The sequence below is a fragment of the Trichomycterus rosablanca genome, chromosome 1, assembly GCF_030014385.1.
Source record: "Trichomycterus rosablanca isolate fTriRos1 chromosome 1, fTriRos1.hap1, whole genome shotgun sequence".
In the NCBI taxonomy this organism is placed as follows: Eukaryota; Metazoa; Chordata; class Actinopteri; order Siluriformes; family Trichomycteridae; genus Trichomycterus; species Trichomycterus rosablanca.
In genome coordinates this window covers 17,565,878-17,580,330 of record NC_085988.1, presented here as the reverse complement: position 1 = coordinate 17,580,330, position 14,453 = coordinate 17,565,878, and the positions used below count along the sequence as shown (strand labels likewise).

At 39.2% G+C, this 14,453-nt stretch overlaps 1 protein-coding gene across 1 annotated transcript; it reads left to right on the top strand.

Annotated features, from left to right (window-relative positions):
* The first annotated feature begins 5,225 nt into the window (after positions 1–5,225).
* atp5if1a (ATP synthase inhibitory factor subunit 1a) lies at positions 5,226–10,135 on the top strand. The gene is made up of 3 exons (XM_063000434.1): positions 5,226–5,369; positions 8,211–8,323; positions 9,857–10,135. Exons 1-3 carry the CDS (start codon positions 5,301–5,303, stop codon positions 9,996–9,998), a joined length of 324 nt encoding a protein of 107 aa, XP_062856504.1. The 5' UTR covers positions 5,226–5,300; the 3' UTR covers positions 9,999–10,135.
* Positions 10,136–14,453: the final 4,318 nt, after the last annotated feature.

Sequence of the window (14,453 nt, the reverse complement as noted above, 5' to 3'; positions counted from 1 at the left end):
TCTGATATAAAAGATAATTGGCTAGCTTAACCTTATTCCTACACAGGGACTAAACGTTGCAGGTAACGTTAATGGAATTGAGCTTGAAAATGCAGGCCAGGGTAAAGAAGGTTTCAGATCTACCTCACTTCTGCATTATGAGTCCGGAATGAACACAGTAAATGTCAGAGTGGAAATATGTGAGTCTCTTGAGAGAAGGTATGAAGCACTGTGAGTCAGCGTCGGCCTTGCTCAGCTCAGGAACACACGTCTGATTTTTCTCTGTTTTATACTTGGCTAATGGCTTTTCTGCATCATCTGGGTGAAAATGAATAGAGGGGTAGACCCGTGTATAATTATCACTTCCTGTTAGCAACAATCCTATGGCTGACTGTCGCAGCTTCAAGCATTATATGAATTCTCTGATGTACTTTTAGACCTTACAGTAGGTGGACCTATTGATGCTGTTGCTGCTTGGCCTTTCTGCAAGGCCAAACACAATCTGGCCTTTTCATAATTTAGATTCATTTGTGTGTGGCACCATGGAGCAGCTGGTAGAGTGTGGAAGGACAGCATAGGTCTTAGGAACCTTGGTCTAATCTTCGTCACTAGTCTTTAGATTCTTTACTTTGCATTCACCTATTGAAAACATGAAGATGAACTGGATTCCCCTACATATAGTTAAGATAAGATAAGATTCCTTTATTGATCCCTGTGGGGTAAATTTGAGTAAATAGAGTAAATAAAATAGAAATAAATAAAAATAAAAATAAGAAAATTATAAAAAATATTAACAATGAAATGCAAATTACTATTATACATCAGTATGGTAATTACAACTGTATAATAAAATACTATATATTCTATATTTAAATATATACATATGTGTGTATAATGAAATGTAGAGTCCAGTGTTGGGAAAAAGTGTCAGTGTGAGGACAGCCTGTGTATTCTGCTATTGTTATGCAGTCTGATGGCAGTTGGCACAAAAGAACATCTGAAGCGCTCCGTCTTGCTCTTCGGTGGAATTAGCCTATGACTGAAAGAACTGCCCAGCAGCCATAGTTCCTCATTGAGAGGGTGAGAAGGATTATCCAGGATGGCCCTAATTTTGTCTTTGTTCTCCTCTCACATACTACCTCCAGACTGTCCAGCTGTAGACCCACAACAGAACTGGCTTTCCTCACTAGCTTATGTAGTTTGTTGGCATCTCCAGCCTTGATGCCACCACCCCAGTACACCACAGCAAAAAAAAGAGGCCGCAGACCACCACAGACTGATAAAAAAGCTTTCAGCAGTCTGTTGCACACATTAAGTGAACGTGTGAGTGAACATGTGAGTAGGTAATGCCCTGTAAAGAACTGGCACATTGTCTATCTAAGGAAGGAAAGAAATTGAATTTTCAGAACCTGCCAATTTAGTCAGGTCAAGTCACATTTATTTGTATAGCCCTTCACACATTTGACATTGTCTCAAAGCAACTCTACAGAATCCAGGACCGACAGACCAAAAAACCCTGTTGAGAAAGCAAGAAACTGTTGGATGACAGAAAAATTCACCTAAAATTACAGGATGAAACTTTGAGAGGAACTTTAGAGGACTCAACAGGGACCTCCATCCTGCTTTGGTGGCCTGGAGGATAACTTAAATAAATAGGATTTACACAAATCAGACAAATGCAGAATTAAATTGAATTAAAAGTTACAACTAGCAAAACATAATAATGTAAACAATTGGAGTCCATCATTATTCAGTACAGTCTGTAATAAGGTCCGAAGAGAGTTCTGGACATTTTTGGTGCAAACACGGCAGGTACTGTCACATCTAGCAGCATCTAGCAGCATTGTTGGCATGACAGTCTCGACTTGCAGGATTCAACTCAGGGTAAACAGAGAGTAGCATTAATAATAATAATAATAATAATAAGTTATACTTATATAGTGCCTTTATCCATGCTCAAGGACGCTTTACAACACTTTACAATACAATCAATAAAAAAAATAATAATAATAAATAAATAAAAACTATGAAAAGTGCTCAGTAAAGAGATGTGTTTTAAGCAAAGATTTGAAAATTATGAGGGAGGACGCAGAGTGGCCAGGCCATGTAGTGCTTTAAATGTAAGTAGAAGTATTTTATATTTAATTCTAAAAGCATTAGACTCCGGCACCCCTAATTATTACAGCATAATTAAAAGGGAGAGCTAGCAATTTAGCCGTGTGCAAGCAGTACCACTACTCTACCAAATGGCGTATCCCATTCAAATCATGGATTTATGGGTGGGAAAGGAAGAGAAAAGGGGCATTACATTGCATCTTGGTCAATTAGCTCTCCCAGAGTGGTTCCATTATGAAGCCCAAAATGCCACCACACTGTTGTGAGTTCCCAGAACACAAAAACATGCTAAAATCGCACATATAGTGTATTTAGGAACACTAAATCTAGCTTTGCCTTATTTCCACTAAATACAGTAAAAAAATGCAAATCATTGTTGTTTATTTTATTTTTCACTATGACACCAGTTTTGGAATTAGATGTGTATATTGTGGCGATCCGTCTTACCTTACATGGCCCACCAATGTAAACAAAGCACCATATTGTTTTGTGACATAATCTGCTGGCTCGGGGTTGCATGTGAGGGCGCAGCTACCCAGTTGGCTTTGCGCCACCTGCAAACTGTTTGGCCCTTGAGCAAGGCCCTTTAACCCTCTTTGCTCTAGGAGCGCTGTACAATGACTGACCCTGCACTCTGACCCCAGTGTCCAAACAAGCTGGGATATGCGAAGAAAGAATTTTGTTGTACTGTACACATGTACATGTATATATGACAAATAAAGGTATTCTGTTCTACAGGGTGACTCAAAAGTTGCAGGACACTTTTATTTCAGAAACGAAAGGGGAAATGACATATCTGAATACCCCAGCAAGTAATGGGTGAGGGGGCCTATCTTTAAGGCTATGTCCGGAGCATGGCCGCCATCTTGAAAGCCGCCATATTGGATCAAGGGCAAGTTTTTCCAATGGGAAGGTGGTCATGTAACATATCAAAGAAGACCAGAATTCGATTGCCGCAATCAGATTTGCAATATCTCTTGTGGTTCAAAAGTTATCAACACAGAAATTTCAAAACTTTTGTTGTTCGTTACAGGTAACTGAAGATGGAATTGACGAAAGAAGAGAGGATTGAGGTGATTCTGATATCCAGGGAACGCAGCTGCCGTATCATAGCCGCAGACTTCAACAACCGACACCCAGAAAGACCACCAATTTCACTCAGCACAGTTGCATCCCTCGTAGCCAAATTCTGAGAAACCGGGACTGTGGACAACAAGCCACGTAGTGGTCGTCCAAAGACCGCTACCGACGAAGAAACCTCAAAAATGGTTTTGGCAGCCTTTGCGAAAAGTCCATGATGCAGTACGCGACGTCTCGCAGCAGAATGTGGTGTCAGCCAGTCATCCCTTGTACGGATTCTTTATACCAATAAGTGGCACAATTCCAGATCCAGCTGCAGCAGAAACTATCAGAAGATGACCCTGATTGACGTGTCGAGTTCTGCACCTGGGCGTTAGACCAACATCAACGGGATCCCGCATTCGCACAGGGCATTCTGTTCAGTGATGAGGCCAATTTTTATGTCAGTGGTGAGGTCAACTGCCAGAACGTGAGGTACTGGAGGGACGAAAACCCTCACTGGACGGCAGACACCAAAGTCGTAGGTGATGTGAAGGTTATGGTGTGGTGTGGAATATGGGGCACCCGTGTAATCGGACCCATTTTCATCGACCAGACCCTAAATGCTCAGCGCTGCCGGACTACTTTTTAAAGTAGATTTTACAACCAGTAATTTTACTTTTACTTAAGTATGTTTTGTATTAAGAATTGTAATTCGAGCCGCTCAGGTGGCGCAGCGGTAAAAAGACACGCGCTGCAACCAGGGCTGGATTTCGAAGGAGCGTCGTTTCGAATCCAGCTCTGCCTTCACGGTCGAGGCTGGGCGGCTATGGACAACGATTGGCCTGTTGTCCGGGTGGGGGGCGGGACTTGAGACCGTAGGGGATGCTCTCTCAGGAACGGGGCGGTTGCGCCCTCTGCTGGCTGGTTGGTGGCGCCTGTATGGAGACGGGAGGGGGTGCGGCGGAGTGTGTGATCCTCCGTGCACAGTACTCTGCCACGCTACACTCGTCAAGTGTGGGTGATAAGACGGTCGATTGGCTGTGCACGTTTCGGAGGAGGCGTGGAACGGCCTCTTCAGCCCCAATCAGGAGCAGGAATCCGCACTAATGAGAGGATGATAGATGGGATGAAATTGGACGCGCTAAATTTAAAAAAAATAAATAAATAAAAAAAAAAAAATAAAAAAAAAAAAAAAAAAAAAAAAAAGAATTGTAATTCGCTACATTTTAAATAACATCCATTACTGAGTAAAAAAAAAAAACGATAAAAAAAAATCTAGGAAACTGCTGCAGTGAATTTAGCGATGGAAAATAAACTGGTGCTAAAATAAAGGAGCTGTAATCTAGGTATAGAGTAGGGAGGGAAGGGTGATTTTAAAAGTTTAACATGTTTGGAGTTTGATGTTTCGTTATTTGATAACATAGTCCGATGTCAAAGAATGGCAAAGTTTTGTCTTACATCTTGAAGGTTTTCTTTGGGTAATTTAGTGAAAGTCACAACACCTGTAACCTTGACTTGTTTTGAGTTATGAGATTTGAAGTATGACTGTTGTTTGGTATTTGTTGGTGATGAAAAGAAGGCTGGTCTATAGAATCCACAATTAATGCCAACTTCAGTGGTTATACAGTTTGAAAAAGTTTTATGGAATGGTCTGTACTAAAATGACACATTACACATCCCTAAATGTTTTAAATGTTGTATCAACATGTTTTTTTGTATTATATTTTAATTAAAAACAACTATTGTCAGATTTATATCCACTTGTCCTGTTTGCATTACACAGGAGAGACCCCCTCTCCTGTTAAAAAAGTAACGAAGTAACATTTACTCAAGAGTACATTTTAAATGAGTTACTTTTTACTTGAGTAGATTTTTAGACTAGTAATTTTACTCGTACTTAAGTAAAAATTCATTAAAGTAATAGTACTTTTACTTGAGTACAATATTTTAGTACTCTGTCCACCTCTGAACATAACAAAAATGTAAAGTTATGGAACAAGAAGCCCGGTTGTCATGAGGTGGCGCTAATACAAGAGTTTAGAAGTGCAGCACCTAAAACCTAAAGAAGAAGAAACGCGGAAGCTTTACACACAAGGACAGTGAATCAGATTAAAGGTGTCAGCTGCGTTTATTCGAGGTTAAACATGGCGCGGCTGTTGAGGAGCAGTGTGCGGCTTTATTACACTTCTCAGATTCGCATGAGCTCGGATCAGGTATTATTCTCTGTTCCTGACTTTCACTGTCCTGTACATACTTGCTGTTTTCTGTCTTTAGCCTGTTGCACTTTGCTTAGCACCGACTCCGTTTTGGGTTGTGTCGGAGTCGGATGGGAAGTGCGCTAGATAGGCTGAATTATTTGAAATGCGTAGTGCAGTTAGGTAGTGGTTGTGGAGGCGTTTGGGATGCAGCCACGTGTTGATTTTTAAAGTGAATTAGGGGTTGGCTAAGTAAATAATACTGTTTATAACATTTAACGACAAAAATATAAATTTTAGTCAGTTTATATTAATTTAACTTAATTATTCTGTAATTTTTATCACTTACTCTTTATGTAGTTGTGCTTTAATAATTGTTGTGTACATACACTTGTGCTGTTGTACAATACACACTTTGCCTTGTAAGGCTTATAAATGTGACCTCATGCCATGGCTGGCTACCATATGCCCAGAATCACTTTCAAAAATAACTATTTAACTATAAAAGAACAAAATAATATTTTTATTTTTTATTTTTTTTAATACATAAAACAATGATGTATGGTCACATGTCTCAGCCTTACTCATGAATGCTGTGGTTACAAAAGTCAGACCTGTAACAGATTTGAAATGTGGCACCATGCCTGGTCTTCAATTTAAAACCATAAACCCAGACCTACAAACCCATTTACTGGAAAGCTTTTGACATTTATTACAATGCAAAAAAAAACAACAGTCTGTGGTTTGTTAATTGTGTTGAACCTTTAGTTAAATGACAAATACAAAGAAAAGTTGTGGGCCGTGGTGAGAAAATTATCAGCCTACTGGACGTGCTACCATGTTAAATATAGCCACAAGGGTTCAGGAGTACTTCGGAAAACAGGTGTCATTTAATGCGGTCCGTTGCTGCATCAAGAAATGCAACCTGAACACTATTACACAAAGAGAAAGCTGTATATCAATTGTTTATAGACGTGGAGTGTGTGTGATTGACTGGCCTGCCTGCAGTCTAGATCTGTCTTATATTGAAAATGTATGGTGCACCATGAACAGGAAAAGCAGATAATGGCAATTGCAGACAGTTGAGCAGTGGAAGACTCTTTTCTAGCAAGAATGGAGAAAAAAATTACTGTTCTTAAGCCCAATTTTTCCAAAAATAAGGCCCTTATCAGCCCCAATCAATGTGTTGTGTACCACATTTTCTTTAAACCACAAGACTGGCCTGTTCAAACAGCTGAGTCTCTCACTGTCTTTTAAAGATGACTAAAGACCCACTTTTTTACCAAGCACCTACATGGAAACTAACCCACGTTTTGAAAGCAAGAAGAAGAAAAAAAAATATATATGCTTTTTTGTTTTAATAGGGCTTCAGCAGATGTGTATTCTTAGACAAGAGTAAGGAAATGGTTGCTGAGGAAGCACCTCTTTAAATACATCTGGATAAAAGCGTCTGCCAAATGATGTCATTGTATTTTCATGATCTGAACATAATTTGACTTAAACAAAATAAATGATCAGGTATACAGTTACAGTAGCTAAATTCAAGTCAAACTAGTTCTGTTTTCATAAGAGCAGTAAGGAGCCGGGAGCTCCAGTTTCCTCCCACAGTCTGAAGACATGCAGTCAGGTTAACTGGGGATACTAAAGCCCCCCTAGGCATGAGTGTGTGTATGTGTGTTTGCCCTGTAATGAACCGAGGACCTGTCTAGAATAGAATGCCTTTATTTGTCATGTATACATATACAGATGTACAGTACAATGAAATTCTTTCTTTGCATATCCCATCTTGTTTTGAAAGCTGGGGTCAAAGCACAGGGTCAGCCATTGTACGGTGCCCCTGGAGGAGAGTGTTAGGGGCCTTGCTCAAGGGCCCAACAGTGGCTGCATGGCAGAGCTGGGATTGAAACTCAAGTTTTCAGTTGATAGCCCAAAGCCCTACCTACTAGGCTACCTCTGTCCCTCTGTCTGGGGTGTTTCATGTCTTTCTGTCTTTTGCCCAGTGATTTGGACCTCTTGTGACCCCGAATAGGATAAAGCAGTGGTAAAACAGACAATGAATAAATTTATTGATCCACATGTTTAGAATATGGACCAGATTTAAATACGTTATAACAAGGGAATTAAAAACAGACCCACTCCAAAATTCTGTGTCTTCTGTCAGATCACTGCTGGATAACTCTGCACACATTCACTTATAATCAATTTATTACATTTATTAAATTGATGTTATCCTTAAGAACGTGTGTCAAACACATTATAAAGCCTAAATGTACACAGGAATGTTAAGCTACAAGTCTAAATCAGCTTTTCTTTTAGTCTGCTTATATTACTAACATTTTCTTGTATCCAGTGTATCTCATGTTGCTTTGGTCTTTTAGTGACTTGTTGCATTTGAGCCAAAAAAAAAACCCAAACAAACCGTATTTACAGAAAAGTCGGCACTTTTTTTTAAATGCAGTAAAAAGAAGAATTTGATTTGCTAATTCTCTTGAATCTTTATTTAACTGACAAAAGTAGAAAGAAAAAAAACTTCATCATTTTCCTGATCAACTTTATGGTATCTTGTAAATATGAACATATTTACAATTTAATGCATGCAGCACATTCAGAAAAAAAGTTTGGACAGAGGTGTTTTTACCCCTGTATGCTATCAGCGTTTCTGGTAATGACACTTTTTAATGGAAGTGAAAGTTTCCTCCATTCTTGCTTGATACGAGACCTCAGCTGCTCAACAGTCTGTAGTTGGCTGTGTATGATTCTTAGATCAGTAATGACAATCTTCTTCCCAGATTACTGGCCAAACACTGATTTGGAAGCAATAAAAAAGTTCTTTGTCTCCTTGTTATTGTTTCTCACCAGCTTGGTGAGTTGGGAAAAGGTGCCGGTAAAGGAGGAGGAGCTGGAGGATCTATCAGAGAAGCCGGTGGGGCATTCGGCAAGAAGGAGGCCGCTGAAGAAGAACGCTATTTCAAGTAAGTTTCATTAGTGAAGTTTTCAATATTAAATTGACACTATGGAAAAAAGAAGCATGTAAATCGGCTTAGATTGGATACTGGCACAACTGCAAGTTGCTTTGGATAAAAGTGTCTGCTAAATGCCAAATATGTAAATGAAAACAGGTCGTACATGGACGAACACTACTGTTTTACAAGCTGATTTTGGGCAGCGCAGCGGCTTGGTGGATAGCACGGAGAGGTCCGGGTCCTTGGGTTTCCTCCGGGAGCTCCGGTTTCCTCTCACACTCCAAAGACTTTCAAGTGAGGTGAACTGGAGATATAAAATTATCCATCACTGTGTTCGACATTAAACTTAAACTGATGAATCTCGTGTAACCAGTAACTACCGTTCCTGTCATGAATGTAACCAAAGTGTGTAAAACATGACATTAAAATCCCAATAAATAAAGAAGCAAATGCTCCCTGCACACAAGCAAGTAGCTTACAATGAAGCTCAGACAAAACATTATTTTTTTTCTTCATCTTTATGGAATCTCAGTACTCATGGGGTTGATTTTGAGTTTTTGGAAGGATACTGAAGTTTAACTCTGCATTCCATTAAATCGTGACCTTACTGTAAAACGTGGCTTTATGTTAATGAAATGCTTTTAGACAGTATGGAAAAGTACACCAACACAAAGTTCGGCCTCGTTAAAAACTCTACATTCTGTATTAATCTTTCTTATTTAAATTTTATTTTTCATCTTTGAGGACTAACAGCGAGCTTGTGTCTTTCCTAAACTCTGTTCAACAACACGTTACAGTGAATTTTAAATTGAAAATGATGTACGCTGTTTTTTTTTTTTTTTTTTTATTGATTCCTATTTACAAATTGATCTCACGCTGGCTGGTTGGGAACAGCCGAAGGGCCGGATGTGGCCTGGGGGGCGTACAATGCCTAGGTCTGTTTTAGGGTTTGGCTCAAATAATGTATCCGGGTGGCACAGTGGCTAAGTGGGTAGCACTGTCGCCTCACAGCAAGAAGGTCCTGGGTTCGATCCCCAGGTGGGGCGGTCCGGGTCCTTTCAGTGTGGAGTTTGCATGTTCTCCCCGTGTCTGTGTGAGTTTCCTGCCACAGTCCAAAGACATGCAAGTGAGGTGAATTAGAGATACAAAATTGTCCATGACTGTGTTCTATATCCTTGTGAATGGATGAATCTTGTGTAACTAGTAACTACCATGTACATAAATAATGTATCCAAAGTCAGATAATTAATCTGCCTGCAAACTAGGGAGAGTAATTACTTGGTTAATACAACCAAATTTATTCAAATAGCCCAATCATTCCTGGTTCTTCTGGGCTATTTGAAAGATGTGGTGTCTGTTTAGTCATTCTATAACTGACTTTTCTGTGTACTGATTAACAAGGTTTCCTTCTGAACTTGATAAAACTGGATTCTACTGCTGGTGAACCTCCTTCATCATTCCTCTCTTTCCTGTCTGAATGCCCTATCTTATTTGTAATGCTTTCTCTGTGTCATTTTTGTCTGTGTGTGTATATGTATGCAGGCAGAAGGAGAAGGAGCAGCTGGCTGCGTTGAAGCAGCACCACCATGAGGAGATCGATCACCATAAGAAAGAGATCGAGCGTCTGCAGCGCGAGATCGACCGTCATAAGGGCAAGATCAGAAAGCTCAAACACGACGACTGAGCTCATTCCAGTTGGGGGGTTCGTTCAGTTTCGGCTCACGGTGACTCAGGGCTGCTCTGAGAAGCAGCTTGTGTAATTGCTGCATGGCCTTAATCTCTTAATGGAAGAATTAATAAAGGTTGTAGAATATTTTCAAACTGCTTGAAGGGTTTTATTTGGAAACTTTACTGTTTATATTAGGGATGTAACGATGCACCACGACAGTGGCGCAAATGAAAGTGTGCATGCAGTTCTCTGCTTAATTGGTTCATAGGCTTTGAATGTGGCTGCAAATGATGTCAGGTACAGTGACGTGTTTGCCTCTTATCTTTCACACTAAATACATTTAAACCATTAATCCAAACATGTTACATGAAGGGAACTTGAGTTCATTTAACCGTTATCCAACATCTGTATCACCCTTGTGTAAAAAATAAAAAAATGTTGCCCCTTTTTTACTTGGGTCACAAAGTTCTACAGGCTTAATATTAGCCAATTTTGTACAATGTAACTTTGGTAATTGGGCTAAAATAAACTACTCACCATGTCGTGTCCACCACAGGAAATCTACGAATCTAAATCTAAGAATTTCTGACCTTTGAGAAAATTTCTTAAAATATATCAAAAGAAAGTGCTGCTCAGGTGGCGCAGCGGTAAAACACGCTAGCACACCAGAGCTGACATTTCGAACTTGTCAATTTGAAACTGCCATCTGGCTGGGCTGGGCAGCTACATGAACAACTATTGACTTGTTGTTCATACAGGGTGGGAAGCCGGACCAGGGACTCTTCATAACTGATGAAATCACGGCCTCTACTGGCTGATTGATTGCGCCTGCACAGAGTCGAGGAATAATGCGTTAATCAGGGTGTCGCTCTTCGCATACAAAGCTGATCCGCATATGAACTCGTCTCGTACAGGTGAAAAGATGCCGTTGGCTACTGCACACGTGTCGGAGAGGGCATGTGTCAGTCACGCTCTCCTCAATCAGCAGTGGAGATCAGCATCAGTGGAGAGGAAGCGTAATGCAATCAGGTAATGGGATATGACTAGATTGGGAGGGAATTTGGGTAAAAAATAAATGACTCAGAAGAAAAAAATGCTAATCGGCTGCTAATTAGACATTTTCAAAAACATTCATGGATGGGCCTCAAGTCTTTTGAATTAATGTCCGTTGAACAATTTTTTTGGACCACAAGGTCCTCATGTCTGACTTGAAGCAAATACAGAGTTCTATCATGAAATCATTATATCATAGAGGCACTGCTTTTGTGGGATGCTTTGCTGCCTTAAGACCTTGATGAGATTATTAAGAAAGATAGATTACTGGATAGAATGTAGTCATCTATCAATGATCCAGTACAAACAAACGTCTACATTTAAATAGATAGCACATAATTGAAGTTTATAGGGGTTTAGACAGTGTCCTGATCTGGATTGGTGCAGAGTCCAAATAATTCAGTTGTGCAATCAGATACTGATGTTTCAATAAAAGGCAATTTATCCCAAAAGAGGGTTGGGTTGGCTTGAGCTAAAGACTAGGTGCTATGTTCTTTGTTCTTCTATGTTCTTTAGCCTGTGACCCAGCAATTGTTTTAAGTTGAGCATTTTAGAGGACAATTAGTATGCAATGACATCTAATTAAATAATTATGTCCAGCCATAATTTATGTCCTTTGTCTCTTTACCTCACATACCTCTCTTGCATCATAGAAGAAGTTAGGAATCAAGGAGTCATTATTACAGGAATGGAATTCCATTCATGTCTTTGTATGGCTAGTTTTGAGCACAGGAACACAGGCATTCTGAATCAAAACAGGCCTTCACCAATCTATTTTAACAATAGACCTACTATACAGGAGTGGCTACAACATCTAAACACAACAATTAGGACTGTTGTCACATAACAGAGTGGATTCAGAAAGTATTTAAACCCATTGACTTACACATACTGCCACAAACCCAATTTCTATAAAACTTAGAAGGTTTTGCAATATGCAGTAAATAGATGTGATTTGTTTATTTACATTTGACATTTTCAGCATTTAGCAGACACTTTTATCCAAAGTGACTTACAGTAATGTGACAGTATGTTGTCTAAGCAATTGAGGGTTAAGGGCTTTCCTCAAGGGCCCAATAGAGAAAACCTGGCAGTCATAGGGCTTGAACCAGAAACCTTTTGATTATTAGTCCAGTACCTTAACCACTAGGCTACAACTGCTAAACCTTTATTCAGCTGTCAAACGTACAATTAAATTATCAGGCCACAGCACACATTCTTTATACTGTCTTTTGGTCCATCTGAGATGAGCTTGGGCTCAGTAAACTCGGCAGCTTTTCTTCACAGATCTGACGTATGGCTTACTTTTTGTATAATACGCTAACTTATGGATCTTGAGATGATTTGTCCAGGTGTGCAAAGTTTGTAGAGACATACAATAAGACTTGCAAATCTATTTACTGCCAAAGAGGCCTCCACAAGGTGTCTAAATACTTTTGTTTGTAAAAACAAATTCAGTTTTTATTATTGTGGGTAAGTGAGTGTAAACTGATGGGTAAAAAGAGCAATTATATCCATTCAAAATCAAAAAGTCAAGGGGTCTGAATACTTTTTGAGTCTATTATATATATATATACACACACACACACACACACAGCACTTTATTATGTATACCTACGTATCTGGTACATTCATTCATTTATTTACTGTCTGTTTTTCTACTGGTTTATCCTGGTCAAGATCGCGGTGAGTACAAGACATTGGGAAAAAGATAGAAATCATTCTGGACAAATCGCCAGTCCATCACAGGGCAATAACACACACTCACACCGAGGGCAATTTTAGTAGCTCCAGTTAACCTGACTGCATGTCTTTGGACTGTCGGAGGTAACCCACACAGACACAGGGAGAACATGCAAACTCCACACAGAAAGGACAGAGATCGCTCCACCTGGGAATCAAACCCAGAAACTTCTTGCTGTGATGTTAGAATGCTACATATATTTAATGATTATTAATCAGCTACACATATAAATTAACTGTGTGGGTATACACTTACTAACTGTAACCCATTGGTTGTTTTTTTATGCGTTCTCACCCCCTGTATCTTACATATCCATTCCATTACCATGTTAGTTTCATTGCAGTTCTGAGATCCCCCTTCCAAACATCATCTGGTCATAGGGATCCCTTTTAACTAATAAATATGGTAAAAAAAGATGATAAGGCCTTGTGCTATTGCTACAGTACAATATGGTATACATACAAATCAAGAACTATCTGTACCACACATAATGTGCTATTGTCTGTTTTAAATTGTACATGTGCAAGTAGGAGGAGTTCACTGAAGGTAAGGCTGTAGCGGCATTCTTCATCAGATGCTAATAGCAAATACGTGAATTTACTGTGACTAAACAACAGCAGAAGAAACAACAGGGCGATTTTTGAGTTGCCCCACTGTGGTTGTTGAGGTGTTTAATTTTCCCTTTTTCATGACCCTGCTTTAATAAAATCTACTGAAGTTTGGTTTTAAATATGTGCATATATTTTCTTACTCCTGTGGTAATTCTGTTTGACCAATCAACGGTCTGTTCCACCCATACAGCCCACTTTAATACACTTGGTCCCTGGTCAACTTTTACCCAAATATAGTACAGGTCACTTGGCAATACAAACAATTACTAAATGTGAGATCACAAATATTAAGACATATCGCACCATATGGTTCTATACAGTAGACATGGGGCAAAAGTGTCGAGAGTGTGGTGGCGTATTGCTGCCAAGCAGAAAAAAACTATGTAATTAAAATGAAATGTCATTTTTACAAGAAAAGTATGTCGTTTTAAATACTCATGTCGAGATGTTAAATAATGAAAAATGTTTTATTTTTTTATTCTGAAGGGTTTTTTTATGGAAGCAATATACCACTGCACCTAAGCAACAGATGGTCTATAGTCAGTAAGTGTATCCCCATGATCCTCCGCCCAGAACTCGGGGAAGACAGGCATTAAGGCTTTCTCTGTACTTGCACCCAAGTGGTGGAACAAACTCCGAGTCTTTCACTGTCTTCAAAAGACAATTAAAATCCCATTTCTTTACTAAACACTTAAGCTGAGAACTAACATGTAATGCTCTTCTTCTTTTCGTATTTCCTAAAAATAAATCAACACATTTTTATTATTTTTATATTATTTAGGGTTTCAGCAGATTTGTGTTCTTGGACTGTTGTGTACTTAAACTAAAGTAGGAAATGTTTACTGTGGAGGCACTTCTGATAAGGGTGTCTGCTAAATTCCAAAAATCTCAATGTAAATGTTCTTCTGTATGGTTGATGTAGCTTCTAAAATAATAAATAAATGTGCCTACCATACAGTAAACCAGGATTTAAAACATAGTTATAACTGTAAAGAGGAACAGAGACCATGTTTTGTGAATAGTAGGAACCTAAATGAAATATAAAACAAAAAAAAACACATT

What these genes read in the sequence shown, in the direction of transcription:
- atp5if1a (XM_063000434.1), top strand. Translation starts at nt 5,301, where the DNA reads ATGGCGCGGCTGTTGAGGAGCAGTGTGCGGCTTTATTACACTTCTCAG. An exon ending in TTCGCATGAGCTCGGATCAG is followed by an intron (nt 5,370 to 8,210) that starts GTATTATTCTCT and finishes GTTTCTCACCAG; the next exon opens with CTTGGTGAGTTGGGAAAAGG. An exon ending in GAAGAAGAACGCTATTTCAA is followed by an intron (nt 8,324 to 9,856) that starts GTAAGTTTCATT and finishes ATATGTATGCAG; the next exon opens with GCAGAAGGAGAAGGAGCAGC.